The following is a 22,569-nucleotide window of genomic DNA, read 5'->3' as shown; positions in this document are numbered from 1 at the left end:
TATGGGAAGCAGACTAAAGAGAGGTTAATATGAGGAGACCCCGGCCCATTTTACGAAGAAACGACACAAGAGGCAGGCCATTATGTAATTCCCTCAAATGCTTAAAATCCGTTGAGCAGAAGCTTCCCATTCCAGCTTGAAGAACCTAAGGCTTAGGAGACCCTGACCGCTATGGACCCCTGTTCTCGGTTTGGCTCTCGCTGTAAGGGTTAGACCCGAGAAGCCCTCGCTGCCCAGCAGATGGCGCTGGGGTCCGCAGAGCACCTCCAGGCGCGCAGGGGGCGCTCCCGCCCGCCTCTCGTCCCCCGCCTCGGTGACCCTTCCTTCCGCTTGCCGAGCCCGCCCCTCCACACCTGCGCGTAGCTGCGAGGACGTTGGCCCGTGGCGGGGAATGGCGGCGTCTTCCAGTGGCGAGAAGGAGAAGGAGCGGCCGGGCGGCGGCTCGGGAGCTGCAGGCGGTAACAGCACGCGTGAGAGGCTGCTGTCTGCGCTGGAAGATCTGGAGGTCTTGTCGAGGTGAGGCCGTCGGCCTGAGGGCCTGGCTGGGGCTGGGCAGGGAGGACTGACTCGGGACCACCGGCCTGTCTTGGGCTGGTTCCCGGGGCTTGGTGGGGAGGGCCGCGCTCGGGGCTGCGGCGCACGCTCCCAAGGACAGTGCACGAGGGTCGGGACGTGGGCCCGCAACCCTCAGGGGCTCGGACGGCATATTCCCCTCTTAGAGGACATTTTAATACTGACAGTGACTGTGGAACCCCGGAGTGTCAGAATCGTAGCGAAACTTAGAGGTCGCCGGGTGTGAGTCCCTTCGTCCACCGACACTCGACAGACATGTCAAGAACTTCCCTGGGTGCCGCGCGCTGGGAGACGGTCCTGCGGGGGAGGCTAGATGTCGACGAGGAGGAGCCCAGTGTGAAGGGGGAGAGACTTAAGTGTCAACAGTGACTGTGGCGCGGAGCTTGTTTTGATAGGTAGTTAGGGCAGGCTTCCTGGAGAAAGGACTGCATGGGACGAATGAGTCCCGCAGACCCACTAGGCGGCATGTGGCTGGAACAGCATGTGCAAAGGCCTGGAACAGGAGCACGCACGACTTGGTGCTGGAATTACCAGTTTGGGGTGGCTGGAGTGCAGCGTGTGTGGCAGAGGTAGGAGATGAAATTGGATGTCCTCCTCCTTATTCTGCCACCTTTCATGGTAATCTGTCAGATTGAAGCGTTCCTTAGCTCCAATGCATTCGCTTGGATGTTAAAATTGTTCTGGTTCTTCGTCCCAAAATCTTCCCATCCCCACTGTCATAATTAATTCTTAATGCAGCTTCCCTACAGTTTCATTTGCCTTAATGCTTCTGCGTTTTATCCTTCTATATTACCCGAGAGCAGAGCTATCTTTTTAAAAAAGCCTCTGGTATTACTTTTTTGCTGTAGAATATTTGGTAGCTTCCCACTGCCCAGTGAAGTAAAGTTCAAACTCTTTAGCTTAGCGTGCAGTAAAGCCATTCTCCACCCCTGTTAATCCATCTTGTTGTCCTTATTTACTGCCGCATCCCTCTGCCCTCCCATACCCTTTATTCCAGCCTCGGTGAATGCTCCCTATTCTCAAGCTAGCTAGCTTCCTCATCTTCAGTACCGTTTTTACTCCACCTCCAACTTGATGAATCATTCGTTTATCCTCCAGAATCCAGTTCAAGTGTCACCTTTTCTGTAGTCAACATTCTTTGACGTTTTAGAATAAGTCTTACATATAGGCATACCTTGTTTTAATCCACTTTATTGCACTTTGCAGATGCTCCATTTTTTACAGGTTGAAGCTTTATGGCAACCCTGTGTCAAGCAAGTCTATTGGTGCCATTTTTCCAATAGCATTCTTTTTAAATTAATACTGTTTTTATTTTATTTATTTTCTAAACTTTCTTTTTTAAAATTTATTTTATTACGATTATTTTTTTAAATTTTTATTTAATATTGGAGTAAAGTTGATTTATAATGTTGTGTTAGTTTCAGGTGTACAGCAAAGTGATTTCGTTATAAATATACATCTGTAACCAAGTCCAAGTTCCTACCGCTCACCACATGACAGGCTAATAAATCAAGAGATGAGTTGTTGGGGGTTAGGGAATAGAGACTTTATTCAGAAAGCCAGCAAACAGGGAGGATGCTGGACTCATGCCCCAAAGAACCATCTTGCCTGAGTTAGAATTCAGGCTTCTTTTATACTTAAAGGGGAGGGGCTAAAGTCAAAAATTTAGGTCAGCCTCCTGAGGGAATGTGTTCATTTCTTCCTCCCTGCAGTCATTCACAGGTGGGCCTGATCAAGATGTTTCCCGTGAGCTCAACAAAGGTGTTTTAGCTTAATGCTCATTACCTGGGAGGCAGGGCTCCCAGAGATGGGCCATTATGTATAATTTAAGCTTATAGGCAATGTCTCTTTAGTAATTAACTTGTAATAGAATACAAAGGTTCTTCCCTATTACATATTTTTCTTTTTCAGATTCTTTTCCCATATAGGTTATTACATACAGAGTTCCCTGTGCTATACAGTAGGTCTTTGTTGATGATCTATTTTATATATAGTGGTGTGTATATGTTGATCCTAACATCCTAATTTATCACCCCCCCACCTGTCCCCTTTGGTAACCCTAAGTTTGTTTCCTAAGTCTGTGAGTCTGTTTGTTTTGTAAATAAGTTCATTTATATCATTCTTTTAGATTCCACGTATAAGTGGTATCATATGATATTTGTCTTTCTCTGTCTGACTGACTTCACTTAGTATGATAATCTCTAGGTCCATCCATGTTGCTGCAAATGGCATTATTTCATTCTTTTTTATGGCTGAGTAATATTCCATTGTATATATGTACCACATCTTCCTTATCCATTTGTCTTTTAATGGACATTTAGGTTGCTTCCATGTCTTGGCTATTGTAGATAGTGCTGTGATGAACATTGGGGTGCATGTATCTTTTCGAATTACAGTTTCCTCTGGATATGTGCCCAGGAGTGGGATTGCTGGATCTATTTTTAGTTTTAGTTTTAGTTTTTTAAGAAACCTCCATACTGTTCTCCATAGTGGCTGTACCAATTTACATTCCCACCAGCAGTGTAGGAGGGTTCCCTTTTCTCCACACCCTCTCCAGCATTTATTGTTTGTAGACTTTTTGATGATGGCCATTCTAACTGGTGTGAGGTGATACCTCATTGTAGTTTTGATTTGCATTTCTCTAATAATCAGCGATGTTGAGCATTGTTTGCAAATATTTTCTCCCATTCTGTGGGTTCTTTTTGTTTTGTTTATGGTTTCCCTTGCTGTGCGAAAGCTTTTAAGTTTGATTAGGTCCCATTTGTTTGTTTTTATTTTCATTACTCTAGGAGGTGGATCAAAAAAGGTCTTGCTGCTAGTTATGTTAGAGAGTCTTCTGCCTATGTTTTCCTCTAAGAGTTTTATAGTATCTGGTCTTACATTTAGGTCTTTAATCCATTTTGAGGTTATTTTTGTGTGTGGTGTTAGAGGGTGTTCCAATTTCATTCATTTACATGTGGCTGTCCAGTTTTTCCAGCACCACTTATTGAAGAGACTTTCTTTTCTCCATTGTATATTCTTGCCTCCTTTGTTGTAATTAACTGATCATAGGTGCATGGGGTTATTTCTGGGCTTTCTATCCTGTTCCATTGATCTGTAAATGTGTCTTTGTGCCAGTACCATACTGTTTTGATTACTGTAGCTTTATAGTATAGTCTGAAGTCAGAGAGTCTGATTCCTCTGGCTTTGTTTTTCTTTCACAACATTGCTTTGGCTATTTTGGGGTCTTTTGTGTTTCCATACAAATTTTAAGACTTTTTCTTCTAAAGATCTGCAAAAAATGCCATTGGCAATTTGATAGGGATTGCATTGAATCTGTAGATTGCCTTGAGTAGTATAGTAATTTTGACAGTATTGATTCTTCCAATCCAAGAACATGGTGTATCTTTCCACCTGTGTCATCTTCCCATTTCTTTCATCAGCGTCTTATAGTTTTCGGAGTACAGGTCTTTTGTCTCCTTAGGTAAGTTTATTCCTAGGTATTTTATTCTTTTTGATGTGATGCTAAATGAGATTGTTTCCTTAATTTCTGTTTCTGATCTTTTGTTGTTAGTGTATAGAAATGCAAGAGATTTCTGTGTATTAATTTGTGTACCCTGCAGCTTTACTGAATTCATTGATGAGCCCTCATAGTTTTCTGGTAGCGTCTTTAGGATTTTCTATGAATAGTATGTCATCTGCGGTGGCCGTTTTACTTCTTTTATTTCTTTTTTTCTCTGCTTGTCATGGTTAGGGCTTCCAAAACTATGTTGAATTAAAGTGGTGAAAGTCGACATACTTGTCTTGTTCCGGATCTTAGAGGAAATGCTTTCAGCTTTTCACTGTTGAGTATGATGTTAGCTGTGGGTTTGTCATATGTCTTTATTATGTTGAGGTAGGTTCCCTCTATGCCCACTTTCTGGAGAGTTTTTATCATAAATTGGTGTTGAATTTTGTCAAAGGCTTTTTCTGCATCTATTGAGATGATCATATGGTTTTAATTCTTCAGTTAATGTGTATCACACTGATTGATTTGTGGATATTGAAAAATTCTTGCATCCCTGGGATAAATCCCACTTGATCATGGTGTATGATCCTTTTAATGTATTGCTGGATTTGGTTTGCTAGTATTTTGTTGAGGATTTTTGCATCTATGTTCATTAGTGATACTGGCCTGTAATTTTCTTTTTTTGTGATATTTTTGTCTGGTTTTGGTATCAGGGTGATGGTGGCTTCATTAAATGAGTTTGGGAGTTTTACTTCCTCTGCAATTTTTTGAAATAGTTTCAGAAGGATAGGTGTTAACTCTTCTCTAAATATTTGATAGAATTCGCCGTGTAGCCATCTGGTCCTGGACTTCTGTTTGTTGGGAGTTTTTAAATCACAGTTTCAATTTCATTACTTGTGATTGGTCTGTTCATATTTTCTACTTCTTCCTGGTTCAGTCTTGGGAGATTGTACCCTTCTAAGAATTTGTCCATTTCTTGTAGGTTGTTCATTTTATTGGCATATAGTTTAAGAACAACTAATGGTTAATTGGAAAATACCTCACTTGCTACTTTTTGAGCCAGTTTTTTCCACTTGCTTGAATTCTGGGTCTTGTTCTGTTTGAAATATTCCCTTGAGCTCTTTCTTCTTTTGGGAGAATTCTCACCAGAAGCCCAAGTCTAATACTTGATTGGCTTCTAGCATTTTTGCTAAGGAATCTTGATGACACTGATGAGTGTGAAATTAGTCGAGTTAAAAACCACATGGTATGGATGGTGGTAATTAATTTTTCTGTAAATATGTTGACTTTGTGAAGAAGTAACACCCCCTTTGGGAAGCAATGGATGCTGCCTTTTGTTCTGAGTAGGTCTTAGTTTGAGAATTTCAAATCTTTGCCTTAGTATAACCAAAGAACTATTACATCTCATCCTTCTACTCTGGAGCCCAGTAAATTCGTTTCTTTTCTTAGCTTTACTTGCTGTAACATAATTTGTCTGTTTTGCTGAGTAACCCTAGTATATATTTCATGTCCACCAAGTTCAGGAACTGTGTTTCTGAGCCTACCCATTCAGTATAATGGTCTTTGAGAACATCTCCTACATTGGACAACCCAGTAGTCAATCTTGAGATCTTGCCTCTAGATTGATTGGCTCCTGGGCTGTCTATATGTGGTGTGTTTACTTGATGCTGTCGGTACCTATAGGAGTGCCTATACTTGGTATTCATGTACTCTTTGCTTGAGATAGCATAGCTGAGTAATTTATCAGTTATGTTAAATTTGAGACTAAATTGAAATTCTCTTGTATCTAGATTTGACCAGTTAGTTTATCCCTCTCTATATTTGATTCTTGATTGTCAAGTATAGCATTTTCCGTTTGATGAAGTATATTTATCCACTGAAATTTTGAATCATTTAAATTTTCCTCAAGAACCTCAGTGTTTCTGAAACTTTCTCCTTCGGCTTTCCAGTTGTACATGATCACCTGAGGTGCTGAGTTCTCTTTTGCTTCCTCTAAAAGAAGCTGTAGTTCTTCTGCTTCCCATTCTCCAGGAATGCCAAAAAGACTTGGATTTCTCGTTAATTTGTAGTCCTCCTCACTGAATCTGTTGACAGATTGGTTAAAGCCTTCTTCTTTTTTGAGGCGCTCTGCTGCCTGTGGTAATAGCCATTGTCTTAGAAGTTCATTTTTCTTTTTCTCCGATTTTCTCATGCCGTATCTGCCACATTATTTTATTTGTTCATCTCTAAAGAAAGACTGGGTGACAGTAGGTAAGTGAGAATTTCTCTCTTTTATAATCCTGAAAATGGTTGTTGGTGGTGATGGAAGAGATGTCACTTTGGTTTGCCACCTAAGACTCATTGGAACCCCACCACAGAATGAGGCTGCTCCAGTATGATTGGCTTTCCAGAAAGTCCCATTATGTGGCCAGTCACACATAGATACTTATACTGATTTTGTGATATGTGAAGTTTGTCATTAGCCTATGAATGAACTTTTTCTCTTTGCATTTTTTAATGAAAATTTAAAAAAAAATCTCATTATTGTAACCTCTTGACTTTAGAAAGTAGTGGGTGTGAAATTTGGCATATATTTTTTTACTGTTACCTGATTATATAGCCTTTTAGTATATTATTGGGGTGGCCAAAAAGTTCCTTAGGTTTCTAAGGAAAAATGAAAGACACATTTTTCATTTTCACCAAGAACTTCATTGAACACCGTATTCACCCTTTTGTTCCACTACCTTCTGCCATTTTTCAGGCAACTTCATAATTCCATCTTCCCAAAACTTTTTATCTTTTTAAGCAAAGAACTGTTCCAGGTGCCTTTTACAGTCTTCCAGGGAATTGAACTTTTTTTCATTAAGAGAATTTTGTAAAGACCGAAATAAATGGAAATCTGAAGGTGCAATGTCTGGTGAATACCCCAGAGGAATCAGAACTTCCCAGCCAAGCTGTAACAGTTTCTGCCTGGTCATCGAAGAAACATGCGGTCTTGTGGTATCCTGATGGAAGATTATGCGTTTTCTGATGACTAATTCTGGACGCTTTTCGTGCTTTCAGTTGGTCTAATTGGGAGCAGTACTTGTTGGAATTAATCGTTTGGTTTTCCGGAAGGAGCTCATAATAGAGGACTCCCTTCCAATCCCACCATATACACAATATCACCTTCTCTGGATGAAGACCGGCCTTTGGTGTGCTTGGTGGTGGTTCATTTCACTTGCCCCACGATCTCTTCCATTCCACATGATTGTACAGTATCCACTTTTCATCACCCGTCACAATTTGTTTTAAAAACGGAACATATTCATGACGTTTCATTAGAGAATCACATGCGGAAATACGGTCAGGAAGGTGTTTTTCGCTTAACTTATATGGAACCCAAACATCAAAGCAATTTACATAACCAAGCTGGTGCAAATGATTTTCAGCGCTTGGTTTCGATATTGTGTGTCAGCTATCTCTCGTGTGGTCTAACGTTGATTGTTCTCAATTAATGTCTCGATTTGATTGCTATCAACTTCAACTGGTCTGCCTGACTGTGGAGCATCATCCAGCGAGAAATCTCCAGCACGAAACTTCACAGACCACTTTTGACATGTTCGCTCAGTCACAGCGCCTTCTCCATACACTGCACAAATCTTTTTTTGCATTTCAGTTGCGTTTTTACCTTTCTTGAAATAATCAAGCATAATGTGCTGAAAATGTTGCTTTTTTTCTTCCATCTTCAATATTAAAATGGCAACACAAAAATTCGCCAGTTTTGATAAGTGTTTTTTTAAATGCATGCTGACATGACAGCTGTCACAGTACAGTCTAACAAAGTTGTTTCGAATGAAGTTAAAGACCACTAAGCGCTGCTAGAGCCATCTATGGAAAAAACGAAATGAACCTTTTGGTCAGTCCAATACTTTGTAAGATGTAATAGAATCAGGTAGTCTTTGGAGGAATTTAAAAAATAGAAACCTGTAGGTAGATTGTAGTCTAAAAAGTTTCTTTTAACCTGTTTGTAACTCAGAACTCATTGTGGAACAGAAACCACGTTGATAGGAGTCTTGAGGTTTCCCCACCAGCCTATTAATTGTTTACCTGGGGCTTCCCTGGTGGCCCAGTGGTTAAGAATCCGCCTGCCAATGCAGGGCATGGGTTCAAGCCCTGGTCCGGGAAGATCCCACATGCCGCGGAGCAACTAAGCCCTTGTGCCACAACTACTGAACCAGCACGCCTAGAGCCTGTGCTCCGCAACAAGAGAAGCCACTGCAATGAGAAGCCCGCGCACCACAATGAAGGGCAGCCCCCGCTCACCGCAACTAGAGAAAGCCCGCGCACAGCAATGAAGACCCAGTGCAGCCAAAAATAAATTAAAAAAATAAATTAATTTAAAAGAAAATTGTTTACCTGAAGTGTAGTATCACAAATAATATAGGACCTAACCCTGTGTAAGTTATATTTGTGTGGAAATGTGGGAGGATTCTAATTTGGCATGCCAGGAGTACAGCTGCTTCCTTTGTAGCGGCACGGGCCTCCCACTCCTATAATGAGAGAGAGGACAGGGGGTCCTTCAGCCTCTCTTCACCCTTGGAGTGGACAAAGGTTTCCACTTTGTCCTGGACAGTTAGTGAAGAGCACTGAATCTTACAGACCTCTCCCTCCCTGTACGCCTCTGCCTAAAGTAAGCCCTTGTAAGGTTTTCTGTTGATTTATGCTCCCAGATTGGCAAGAACGGGTCATTCTGCGTCTCCCACCATACCCCCAACCCCTCACCACCATCCCTTCCCCCACAGAAACCAGCTTTTATTTAGGCCAGGAGTTATCAACTCTCTCCATCTCATTAATGGGGTGCAGAAAAGGGCTAATGTAACATGCTGTTTTCATAAAATGTCTGTTTAATCCATTAGCAAGTCCTGTCAGCTCTGCCTCCAAAATATATCCTAAATCTGTCCATGTTTCCCCATTTCCATTACTAAATCCTAGTGGCTAGGACCTAGTCAAAGCCAGTGTCATCTTTTGCCTGGGACACTACAAAAACCACCTAACTTGATTCCTTTTCTAGCTCTCTTACAGTCTGTTCTCCAGATAGTTCAGCCGTTGTTTAAAAACGTAAATCAGGTCATGTCCTTTGCTTGTTTAAAATAATCCAGTAGCTTCTCTTTGCACTTAAGAGTGAAATACTAATCCTGTACCCTGACCTACAAGGCCCTACACAATCCAGCCCTCCCCCTCCCTCTCTCTTTCACTCCCTCTCTCCCTCCATTGTCCTTATTTTGTATCCTGCTCCCTGGTGCATGCTGTGCTCTGGCCACATGTCCTCAAACCCATCTTTGAGCCAATGAGCTAGATGGGTCTTTTACCAAGCATTCTTTCCTCCCACATCTCCTGGCTGGCTTCTCTTGTTTAATTCATGTTTTACTTCACAGATATTCCCATAGAGAAACCTTCCTTGACCACCCAGTGTTAGTAGCCAAAATACCTCACCGACACTTTCTGGTTTAACACTCTGCTTTATTTTCTTCCTAACCCCTGTCACTCTGGTTTTACTTATATATTTTTTTGTCTTATCTATTAGAATTTAATTGCCATTGTTCACTTTACTAACCCAAGTATCTAGAAAATGCCTGGCACATAATAGGCACTCAAGAAATATTTGAATGAGTGAATGAAGACTTTTCATTCCCTTATCTACTTTTTTCATTAATTAGGTAATTAATTCATACATAATGGTGTATGGGAGGGAGGTTGAGTCCAATTGGCACCATCCACTAAAATAGCCTGAGGCTGGTGAGTGGAAGGTGGAACTATGAAGGTAAAAATAACATGGCAGCCAGTGAGAAGGTACAAACCCTGGGCTGACTAGTAGTGTCAGGTAGTTAATTGTGAAGCTGTCCTCTCCTGGATAATTTCTGAATTAAGTCCCATGTATCAACAGTTTTGAAACTAATATATAGAATATTACCTGCTACACATTTTTTCCCAATCATTCTTCTGTTTTTCATGTAGAAAATTAGCATATTTAACAAATGAGCATTCTAGAAATATATGGTTTATTATGTGTAGGTATCCCTCTTAACTGATACCTGTTTGGTTAATTTAAAAATTTGCAGGTGAGGAGTTCTGTGTCACAACTACTCAGTTCTGCCATTGTAGTGGGAAAGCAGCCTTAGGCAATATGTAAATGAAGGGGCGTGGCTATCATCCAAGAAAAGTTATTTACAAAAACCACAGATGGGCTGCATTTGGCCTGTAGACCCCTTATGTAGGAGTTTTTCTTGCATAAACCACGCATAGTGCATTGTCTGCATTTTCTAGTTCGGTTTTTTTAAAGTGAAATGAGCACTTGGACACTCATCAAGCAGTCTTAGGGCAGGCTCTTGCTGAGTTTTTATGACTACTTCTCCTGGTTCGATAGTTATGCTTTGCAAACCTCTGTTGAGTGTTGCCAAGCTTAGGTTTTTATAGAAACAGTTTTTCCTATTCACAATCATACTTCATTTGTATTTATATACTCAATTTATACAATTATAGTAATAGTAAAGTTTGAATAAATGGGTCTGGTAATGAACACAGCTGAGTCTTGGTGAGAATGCACTGTGCCGGTGAGAGCTGAAGTCCACAGTCAAAGTGGCCTGTGGGGCAATAGCTCTGAGTACTTAGCTTGCTGTGGGTACCGTGAATCCAGCAAGTCAGTCAGGTGGAGATCAGGTAGAGGCTCTATTGTATTTACTTTGCAAACTTTGTTTTTGTTTTATAGAGAACTTATAGAAATGCTGGCGATTTCAAGAAACCAAAAGTTGTTACAGTCTGGAGAGGAAAACCAGGTAAGTGGTTTCTTTTTGAATTAAACACAAAAAATCTCCATCATTTTTACAATTTCCTATTTATATTTACTTTGTGTGAGAACAGGAAGATCAGATTCTATTAAATTATTAATTGCAGTTTTAAAATTGATATTTTTTTGCATCATTTAGGTAAGATATAATTGACATGTAATATTGTATTAGTTTAAGATGTATATCATAACAATTTGATATAGGTACATAGTGCAAAATGATCACCACAGTAAGTTTAGTTAGCATCCATCACCTCACATGGTTAAGTTTGTTTTGTTTTGTTTTGTTTTTTGGTCACACCACGCGGCATGTGGGATCTTAGTTCCCCAAGCAGGGATGGAACCCACGCCCCCTGTAGTGGAAGTGTGGAGTTTTAACCACTGGACCACCAGGGAAGTCCCCAGTTTTCTTTTCTTTTTTTTTTTCTTAAACAAATTTTATTTGTTTATTTATTTATTCATTCATTCATTCATTTATTTATGGCTGTGTTGGGTTTTTGTTGCTGCGCACAGTCTTTCTCTAGTTGTAGCGAGCAGGGGTTACTCTTCGTTACGGTGCGCAGCCTTTTCATTGCGATGGCTTCTCTTGTGGAGCACAGGCTCTAGGGCGCATAGGCTTCAGTAGTTGTGGCACACAGGCTTCAGTAGTTGTGGCACGCGGGCTTCAGTAGTTGTGGCACGCGGGCTCAGTAGTTGTGGCGCACAGGCTTAGTTGCTCCGCAGCATATGGGATCTTCCAGGAGCAGGGCTCGAACCTGTGTCCCCTGCATTGGCAGGTGGATTCTTAACCACTGTACCACCAGGGAAGTCCTTTCTCTTCTTATGACAAAAACTTCTGAGAAAATTGCAGGGAAAGTGGCAACTTTTCATGTACCTGTTGACCATTTGTATGTCTTTGGAAAAATGTCTATTCAGTTCCTCTGCACATTTTTTAAGAACTTTTTTAAGTTGCTGAGATTTACTCTCAGCTATTTTCAAATTTACAGTACTGTATTCTTAATTATAGTCACGATGGTGTATGTTATATTTCCAGAACTTATTTATCTTATAGCCTGGAGTTTGTACCTTTTGACCACCTTTACCCATTTTGCCGCCTTCCCCCTGGCAACCACCAATCTGAGCTCTTTTTCTATGTGTTTGGCTCTTTTTACATTCCACATATAACTGAGATCATACGGTGTTTGTCTTTCTCTGTCTGACTTATTTCCTTTAATGTAATGTTCTTAAGGTCCGTCCATGTTATCCCAAATGCCAAGATTTCCTTCTTTTTTTGTGGCTGAATGATATTCCTTTGTGTGTGTGTGCGTGTGATTTACATCACGTTTTCTTTATCCATTCATCCATTGATGGACACTTAGATTACTTCCATGTCTTGGCTATTGTGAATAATGCTACAGTGAACATATGAGTGCAGGTATCTTTTCGAAAATAGTGATTTCATTTCCTTTGGATAAATACTCAGAAGTAGAATTGCTGGATCATATGGTAGTTCTAATTTTAATTTTTTAAGTAACCTCCACACTTAATGGAATGTTTTCCGCAGTAGTTGCACCAATTCAGATTCTAAGGGTTCCCTTTGTCTCCACATTCTCACCAACATTTGTTATCTTTTGTCTTTCTGATTATAGCCATTCTAGCTGGTGCAGGGTCATATCCAGTTGTGGTGTTGATTTGCACTTCCCTGATGATTAGTGATGTTGAATACCTTCTCATGTATTTTTGGCCATTTGTATATGTTTGGAGAAATGTCTATTCAGTTCCTGGTGTCAGCTAATAAAATCATCTCAAATAAATTTTACCTTCCCTGAGAAATGAATAAACCTGCTCATTTTGGCATATTGCTAGTTCTGAAAGATTTGTTTTATTTTGTGTGAAAGAATAGCATATAATTAGAAAAAGCAGAAAACCTTGATATTAATCTCTTCTAAAATAATTATAGGTAGGCTATTTTTAACAATGATTAGTAAATAGTACTTTGAAGGTGTTAAAACTTTATGGACCAGCCAATTCACGTGTGGATTCTTCGTTTCATTGGAATGTAGTTCTTCAGTATTCTGTTGTCTGCTTTAATCACCTATTATCTGACAGGTCCTGGAGTTGTTAATTCATAGAGATGGGGAATTTCAAGAACTAATGAAATTGGCACTTAATCAGGGAAAAATCCATCATGAAATGCAAGTTTTAGAAAAAGAAGTAGAAAAAAGAGACAGTGATATTCAGCAACTACAAAAACAGCTAAAGGAAGCAGAACAGATACTGGTAAGTTGATAGAGGCTGGTTCTTAATGTAAAAAAGGATATTATTTACTCTATTTCTGAAAAATAAATCTATTATCACAATTTTGAAGTGGTATAAAACTTGAATTTCCAAGTCTAAAAGTGACCCCTTATCACTTTGGTTAGATGAAAGACCATGTCATTCCCTTTTTTTTTTAATATTTATTTATTTTATTCGTTTATTTATTTATTAGGCTGCGTCTGGTCTTAGTTGCGGCACGCAGGATCTTTTCATTGCGGTGCGCGGGCTTCTCTCTAGTTGTGGCGCATGGGCTCGAGAGCAAGTGGGCTCTGTAGTTGCAGCACGAGGGCTCTCTCATTGAGGCGGGCGAGCTGAGTAGTTGTGGCACGTGGGCTTAGTTGCCCCGCGGCATGTGGGATCTCAGTTCCCTGACCAAGAAGAAGATGGATTCTTTACCACTGGACCACTGGGGAAGTCCCTCCCTTTTTAATTATTGTTTTCTGATAGTCTGCATTGCTTTTGAACCATATTTTCATTATTTGAAGATTTCACAAGATTGAATTAATAGAAATGGGAAGTTCTACTTTTATCCTGTCCTAAGTTTTCATTTGTTAATAGTCTAAATCTCTACTTCAGTTTTAGAAATAATTTTTGAAATCAGTAAAAGTATATACCAATTTTATAAATTGATTAAAATTTACATTTATTTAGTCTTCCATCCTAAACTAGATGGGATTTGGATATATGTTAAGGACTCTAGTTTTTCCTTTCTTGTTCTTGGCTACTATTTCAAAGAGACAATTTATTTGTTATTATTTGCTCAGTTATTTCACTAAATACTAACTAATGTAATTGTTATGTGGTGGTATTGTAGGAAGAGCTGAGTTTGCTTCTCATATGGACCAGACATTGCTGACTCTTCTCTAGATTAGATTTCCAAAAGACAGTGAACACAAGGACTATAAAAAGACTAAATTTTATGATTTAGATAGTGGCAACTAACAGTTATTAAGTACTTGTGCACCAGGCCCTGTACTTTGCACTTTATGTGTATTATCTCAATCTTCATAACAATTATATGAGGTCAGTACCGTTATTCTATTTTTACAGACAAAACCATGATTTTAAATGAATACCTACCTTGCCCAAGAGGTAAAAGTTGAGAGATGGAACATAAACCTAGATCTCTCTGACTCCATACTCTTAACTGCTGTGTTATGGTGGAGGATGCATATACTAGGTTAGCTTCATTTTACCCTTTAGTTTGCCTTTGCCCAGGGGAGGGTGGGTGGAAGAGTTCATTATAATAGTCATTAAGCATGGAGGTAATGGTAATGTATAAATGAATGAGACTATCAATCCAAGAATTTATCTTGTAAACTAGAAAAAAAATTTTTTTGGTATTTTATCCTTGAACTAGATATAAGAATAGGATGCTTTGGGAGTAGTACGTGGTCTGTTTTCTGCATGTTTATGATGGATGACATAAAGAAAAAATGGTAGTGAACAATCCAATTTTCATTTTGTTTCTAACAACTAACTTGTGTATGGAGACTGACTCATAAATGTTTCTTTTTTTCATTGACTGTAACTGATACAAATGATACCCAAGTGGTGGTTCAGAATATTGCAAATAAATTGTGGGGATTTCCAAATTTTGCATATTGTTTCTATGGGATAAATGATTTTGTGAATTTAGCCAAAAACTGGGCTTGGTATAGTTTTGAATAATCCATATTTCTTTTTTTAATGTTGTTTAAATTAGGCAACAGCTGTTTACCAAGCAAAAGAAAAACTCAAGTCAATAGAAAAAGCAAGAAAAGGTTAGTACTGTGGGAACACTGAATGACTTTCTGAAAAATCCAAATTTTGGTTTCAAGAAACTAATGAGAAGATTATTGGTAATCATTTGCTGCTGTTGAAAAGTTTCCAATAAATTTTCATTGTAAAGTGCCTGCTATGTTATAGCACTATGCCGGGCATTGCTAGGGAGGTGTCACATCCTTTTTCAGGTTATAAGAAGCAATAATAGAAGTTACGGCTCTTACCCAAATGTGCAATAAAGACAGTGTGTTTTTTAAATTGTTGGGAGAAGAGAATATGGGCTGGAAGCAAATGGGATTTGAGGTGGATCTTGAAAGACACTGTGAAGTCAGAACTAGATAAGGCTTTGGGGTGTGTGCACATGTAGTGGTGCTTCTAGAGGCTCAGCATGACTTCTTGTCCTGTCCTGCTTCTCTCTTTAAAAGGCTTCCATTTTGGATCTTTTAGATTGCATACTAAAAGTCAGAATTATAATGAAGACTTTGGTTACTTGCTTTTAATGATTTGTGGGTATGATTTACATCTAACTCGCCTCTTGTCCTATTTTAGATTAGCTACTGTTAATGTTTGGTGTGTGTCCTTCCAGATTTTTCTTAGATCTGTAATACATATGTAACAAGAACAATACAAATACACGTATGACATATATTCTAAAATAAAAACCAGGTTGTGCTATACATATTATTTACTAGTGTACTTTTTTACCTAATGAATATATTTTAAGTATGAAGTGCATCTGTGATGTGTGCAGTATGACTTGCATCTGTGATGTGCGCACTGACAAACTTGTATGTTGACTAGGCTGAAATGTTAACACTCTCCTCCTGACTCTCTCAGGTGCCGTCTCCTCTGAAGAAATAATTAAGTACGCACATAGGATTAGTGCAAGTAATGCTGTGTGTGCCCCACTGACCTGGGTCCCAGGTAAAAGTAATTCTCTTTTTACTAGATATATGTGGTTTTGAAAATTCTTAGGTGACTGTACACAAAAATAGGAAGAAAAGATTTAAATATGGAATGTATTTATCCTTAGAAACATGTTTCATATTTTCACATCTTTAGTGTCTTATAAGTGATAATATAGGCCAGGGGTTTTATCATTGGTTTTCTACAAAGTTGTTGCCACTGGGAAATGTGTTTCTTTCCTTTTTTTAAAAAAAATCAGTAATAAATTAACAAATTTTAAAAGTATAATACGTGATGATTCTAAAGCTATAGATTTATATACCTGTAAAACCCAGGCTGGCCAGAAGCTAACTTTTTTGAGCCATTAAGATTTCCACAAGGGTTCCAGCCTGAGAAAGAGACAGTCCCAACTCTTAGGGGATAAAGATGAAGCACTGGACACCCAGCAGCAGACACACAGGACTGCTGAGAGCTGGAGTAATTAGAAATAGCAGAGAGAGAAACAAACTGCCACATATATATATATATATTTTTTTAAATATTTATTTATTTTTTTGGTTGCATCAGGTCTTAGTTGCGGCACGTGGGCTGTGGCATGCCAACTCTTAGTTTCCCTGTGTCATGTGGGATCTAGTTCCCTGACCAGGGATCGAACCCCGGCCCCCTGCATTGGGAGCGCAGAGTCTTATCCACTGCGCCACCAGGGAGGTCCCTTGCTACATGTATTGACAGCAGAGACCTCAGGTAGAGCAGCAGCCTTTTGGGAGGAATGGGAGGTAGTTATCTCAGCTCTAGTCACTCCTGACGGTGGTATTTTGCCATACCTGAAACACTAAGGGTAGCTACAGTTTTGGAGGATAAATCATCTGGAGTTGGTGAGAAAATATTACCAAAAAATTGGTCCAAATCTGGCCAAGTTTTCATCAACCCAAAACTAAAAAGTGTGCTTTCATGATTGGAAATGAACGTTATTGGCTCCTGATGCTCCACTGGAATGTTACAGGAATTAGCCTGCCTTCCTCCCTCCGTTCCCGCAGCGTGCGGCACGTGGGATCTTAGCTCCTGGACCAGGGATTGAACCCGCGCCCCCTGCAGTGGAAGTGCAGAGTCCTAACCACTGGACCGCCAGGGAGGTCCCCAGGAATTAGTCTTTAAATTACGTGATCAAAGAGGTTGGTTAGGAAAAGGTTTTAATTTAGAAGACTCAGGATTATACTTTTCTTACTTTGTCATTTGGAATGTTTGCTTAAATGAGAGATTTTTCTTTTTTGCATATAGAGAATAGTGTATTATTGTGAAGATCTAGAGAAGAAATAAAAATACATGTATTTAAAATTTTAATATATTATGTCTTAATAACAATTGATAAGATGACCTTCATATTCCAAAATTGAAAATGTGGCTTGAGTTTTTCAAAGTGAACCAAGGAAAATCAATATTTCAGAGAAGGTATCAAAGCTTATTTTCATATGTGACTAAATTAAAAGCAGTCTTATTTTTTAGGGGACCCACGGAGACCATACCCAACTGATTTGGAGATGAGAAGTGGATTATTGGGCCAGATGAACAACCCTTCCACTAATGGAGTGAACGGTCATCTACCAGGGGACGCACTTGCAGCAGGCAGATTGCCAGGTAACGTTAATCAGAATAATGCTTTCAAACAAAGGTTTTTTTCAGAAATGAGGAGGAAGACAGAGATCTGAACAAGTTTGAGGGTCTGGACCCAACTCATTTTAGTTGCTAGGTTCTCTACCAGTTTATCCTCCTCTCTGCTTCCTCTAGTTTAAAGACTGTTCTAGATGGAGGCTATGAAATTAGAATAAACTGATTTTATGTGCCATTTTCCTCAGGAATTAGGCGTCTCATTAACTAAGCTCCAAACATAGCTTTTTAAAATGAAATATACTTTATAAACAGAATAAGATGTGTGTATGTTCAGTTTAAAGAATACCAAGTGAGCACACTTGTGAAAAAACCCCAAATTAACAAAGTGACTAACAAAGCTTTTTATGGGTGTTTTAATAACTAAATAGAATATCATTTTTTGTGAGACTCAGCTCATTCTGAACTTCAGCCTTCCTCAGGTTTTGCATATAGGTTTGTACTGTTCTTATATTTATTTTATGTTCCCCATCTTTTACCTTTTGTAGGTGACTTGTTTTGTTTTGATCTGGTAGAACATTTTAAAAGTTTTTTAAAAGGCATAAAAAAGGGAAAAATTAGTCTTTTTTGAGCACTTTTAATATTTTACATATTTCATGTTTTTTCCTGTATTTTTTACATCGCTAAAAACATACTGTAGATAATGCTTTTTTATGCTTAACATTTCATTGTAAGGCTGTCCCTGTGTTATTAAAAATGCTTTTATAAACATCGCTGTTGTTAACTATCTAAAGTACAAACTGGGAAGTCACTGTGCATTAGTTTCCCTTGGTATCTCCTCATTTTTCTCATTGTGATTGTACTGTATCATAATATGCCAGTCAGGTCCAGGCAGGAGGCAGAAACCACACCAGCAATATGAAGGAAAATTTAAAGAACTACTGAGTAGTAACCAGATACTAACTACTGGACGGTAAAGAGAACTATATTTTTTAAATGCAGTAATAACAGATGCAGGGAGCAGCTACTACGTGTAGGATGAGGCAGATACCCAAGGAAGGGACCGACTGAGAAGAGGCTCCCCCCACCATCCCAAGGCTGATATTCAGCCCTGAGTGGAAAAGGTGTAGCTCTGGCCTGTTGGATGGCAGAGAAGTTAGATGAGGTGTCACAGGCCAGAGCTGGCAAGTAGGAAGTTAACCACTAGGGTCCCTGGGAGACTAGCTGGGAAGTCATCCAACTGGGATGCCACCGACGTCCTAACACCCACGAGGCACCACAGGAGGGAAAGGCAGGATCCTGGAAGGGAAGCCTGTTCCTCCTGTGGAGTCCTTGCAGTGCCCTCTACTGACAGATCTTAACATTGTGGCGGCTGGCAAAGGAGAAGTGTTTTCAGGGTCCAGGGAGAAGAGTGGAATTGAAGCTTAAGAGGCAGTTTAAACTGGAGTACATAATATAGTGTACATTAGCTATTTATAATATATATGGAGAGAATATATAGAAAGTACTGTATATGATGTATTATATATGTGCATAAAATATGTATAGATATGAGACATTCGATTTGAAATTGTGAACGTCTTGAATAGTGACTATAGGAAAGTATGATTTAAAAAAAATAAACCATAGAGTCTAGCTACTAAAACATCACATTTCTCCATGATAAATTTGATTATTAATTTGGCCAAATGTGTATTTTGATTTCTAGCCTTTAAGAAATTTTACTTCAGATTATTTGCATGAAGGAAAGTATAACTAAGAAGTAAATTATTAGTAGAAATGTTCTCATGTGTGCTTCTTTCTTTTCTCCAGATGTCCTTGCTCCACAGTACCCATGGCAGTCAAATGATATGGCAGTGAATATGTTACCACCAAATCACAGTAGCGACTTTGTGTTGGAGCCTCCAGGACACAACAAAGAAAATGAAGATGATGTAGAGGTTATGTCAACAGACTCCTCAAGCAGTAGCAGTGACTCTGATTAAAAAAGCGTAAGACAAAACATACGGAATTGAATACCATCAAATTCTGTTCCTTAAATAATTGCAAACCTGTAAAAATAGCCAGGTGATAATTGGCTATAGTGGAATTGTGCTGCCTATTAAAAATCACAGTGGACTTGCTTTTTAAAGCCAAAAATCATGGTTTCAGTTCTAAACCACTACGTGAATATTTAGAGAAGATCAAAATTTACTGTTAGAAAAAAAGATTATTCAGTTCAGTGCCGTCTTGTTCTATTCCAGTTGTGTTGGACTTGTGCATAGTAGTTCTGGAAATAAGATTTTAGGGAAATGACCCATGTACATATCACTAATAGGCCTCCTGGAATTATTAAGAAAAGCATAAACAAAGGCAGCAGATCACTGAATGTGCATCATAACTCAGAATAACAGAAACCCTCATTTGAAAGTAAAGGCTGTTAGCTTCTGTCACAGGAACAGGAGAAATCGTCTCAGTTTGTACTATTTGTAATTATTGTATATTTTGTAAACTCACTTTTGTTTGTACTTTCTATGCTTTTTTTTTAAATTATACTTTCAGCATAGGTAGGATATTTCTGTAAATCCAGTTGCATTTTGTACATACTTTAGAATTTGGAGGATCTGAACTAGTTAATAACCAACTTTGGTAGGTTTCTTAAAGGCACACACTGCCATTCTTAGAAGAAATAAAATGAAGTAGTTTTTTAAACGAATTGAAAACTTACCATAATGTCATAACAAGTATAACAAATTGTATGAAAGGTTTTAGAATGGAAAACACTCTCTGGCCTTCACCTTCCCTCTTATGGCAGTTCCCAGAAGGAATCACTTTTAACTTCTGGTGGTTAACCTCCATGTTTAAATAATATGCTTATACAGCTATATTTTGACTTATCAGTTTTAGACAGTATTGCACCCTTTACTCTTTTTTCCTGATCTTTTGTGGAAAATTTAGCAAATGTGGTTCAGCATAAAGGAGACACAATGAAATTAGCATTCTACCCAGAGATCATATCAATTAACATTTTGGTGTAGACTTTTATCTTAAAAAAAATACACATTATATACATTTTGTTTGAAAAAAATGAGAATATTGAAAAAAGAAAAAGCATACCCCATATGAAGGATGTCAGACTTGTGCAAAGCACAATGGCCATGTTGGTTACATTTTAACTGTCTTGAAAGTGGTATTTCTCAAAATCTGGCCACAAACCAAGCGTATCCAAATTACTGTGATGGCCGTTAGAAGGCAGATTCAAGAACCTGCTTCTTACCTGCTGAATGGGAATCTGTGAGGCCTTCACATCCAAATCTAAGTACTGGGACCCTAAAGCCTTTAAGATCCCTGTCAGTCACTGCCATTCACAGTTCAAGAATCTTAGCACCTCTTCCCTCGAGGGGTTTTTACTTATAAACCAACACAGACTAAGAACATAAAAAAAATAAACCCAAACGGAAAAATAGGACTAAAGAATATATAGATTCCTGGGCTTCCCTGGTGGCGCAGTGGTTAGGAATCCGCCCGCTAATGCAGGGGACACAGGTTCGAGCCCTGGTTCAGGAAGTTCCCACATGCTGCAGAGCAACTAGGCCCATGCGCCACAACTACTGAGCCTGTGCTGTAGAGCCCGCACACCTAGAGCCGGTGCTCCAAGACGAGAGAGGCCACCACAATGAGAGGCCCGCGCACGGCAATGAAGAGTAGCCCCTGCTCACCGCAACTAAAAAGAAAGCCTGTGCACAGCAACCAAGACCCAACACAGCCAAAAATAATTTAAAAAAAAAAATTTCCAATAAAAAAAAAAATAGAATATATAGATTCCTTATGAGTGTTGATGGATCAGTGGATTAGAAAACAAGTGGAAATTTCACATGTACCTCAAAGAAATCAAGCTGCTGTATACATGCTCTCTTGGCGTTTATCTGTACAGCTCTACAACCCCTCATCCAAAACCCTCGGGTCTAAATGTATCTCAGAACTTGGATTTTTAAAAATATTCTAGAAAGTTAATAGGACTTATATGTTATATAATACCTCCAGCAAGATCTGAAGAAGCATCTTATAAATTAAGCACATTAAACTTTCATTTTAAGGCACATTTCACATACACGTCATTTAGCGATTTCCCCCAAAACACAGGAACTTGTCCTCATTATTCCTCACTGTTTGTTAGTAAACGGACATTTGGATTTCAGCTTCCCCACCTGGTTTTGGACTTTGTGCAGGTCTTTAACCTCCAAGGCAACTCTGTTTCTATTTCAGACTCTAGCTCCTCTCTCCCTACACCTATAGAAACAGCTCTCCTTTATGTCCCTACAAATACCTGGAACACAGAATTTGCATTCCCTTCTCTGAGTATGCTCAGCACTACTTGTCTTGTTGCAGCCCAAGACAAGGACTCGTTAAGAACTACTAGAAGGTCAATTTTTCACTCAACCAGCACACACTGGGCATTTAGTACTCCCAGTCACCACTGGCTGCTGTGTGTATAATACACACAGTCTCCAGCCTGAAGTTTACTTTCCCTGGGGAGGCAAGCAATCAACAGAACACAGCAAGGCTTGTGCTGCAGTTCACAGGCACTGAACCAAGCCCAAGACTGCAAATAATCAGCGGTGGTGCTCAGCCATGGTAAATACCCCGAGAGTCACACCTGATCCCTGAAATGTGGACAGGTTTCCTCTTCATTCATACAAACAGTGCTTATGCAAACTATGCACTATAAATGAGCACCTATTTTCAGCCATTTTTAAGGAGAAGGCTGATTTGGGAGCATTTTATCTGCAGAATCTATTACTTCACAAATGTTTTCGGAGTGAATTCAACCCATTAGAAATTAAACCAAGTTATACAAGAAGGCAAAAGTAGATGACTTCAGAAGAACACAAGTGTCACATATCACTTAAGCCTACAGCCTCACTAATTCAAAAGCCACCACTGAAGTTAAACTGCAGTAGAAATAGTGTAAGGCGTGGTATGTGAAAGTCAGCCTGGTTGAGTCCAGAAAGCTTCACAGAGGAAGAGACCCTTGAAGTGCAGTATGAAAAATTGGTAAGGTTTTGTTGAGGCCGACTGAGGGTGGGAGTGACATTCAGTTCACAAGGAGCTGCAGACACACTGGCGAAGTACACTTGAGGAAGCACAAAGA

At 39.3% G+C, this 22,569-nt stretch overlaps 1 protein-coding gene across 1 annotated transcript; it reads left to right on the top strand.

Moving 5' to 3' along the window:
• Positions 1-339: 339 nt before the first annotated feature.
• On the top strand, positions 340-20,095 carry MED4 (mediator complex subunit 4). The gene is made up of 7 exons (XM_061171016.1): positions 340-516; positions 10,788-10,854; positions 12,954-13,124; positions 14,869-14,926; positions 15,765-15,851; positions 17,337-17,468; positions 19,251-20,095. The coding sequence occupies exons 1-7, from the start codon at positions 392-394 to the stop codon at positions 19,421-19,423; spliced, it is 813 nt and encodes a 270-aa protein (XP_061026999.1). The 5' UTR covers positions 340-391; the 3' UTR covers positions 19,424-20,095.
• Positions 20,096-22,569: the final 2,474 nt, after the last annotated feature.

This window comes from Eubalaena glacialis, chromosome 16 (genome assembly GCF_028564815.1).
Source record: "Eubalaena glacialis isolate mEubGla1 chromosome 16, mEubGla1.1.hap2.+ XY, whole genome shotgun sequence".
Taxonomy (NCBI): Eukaryota; Metazoa; Chordata; class Mammalia; order Artiodactyla; family Balaenidae; genus Eubalaena; species Eubalaena glacialis.
This window is presented reverse-complemented; position numbering and strand designations above follow the sequence as displayed.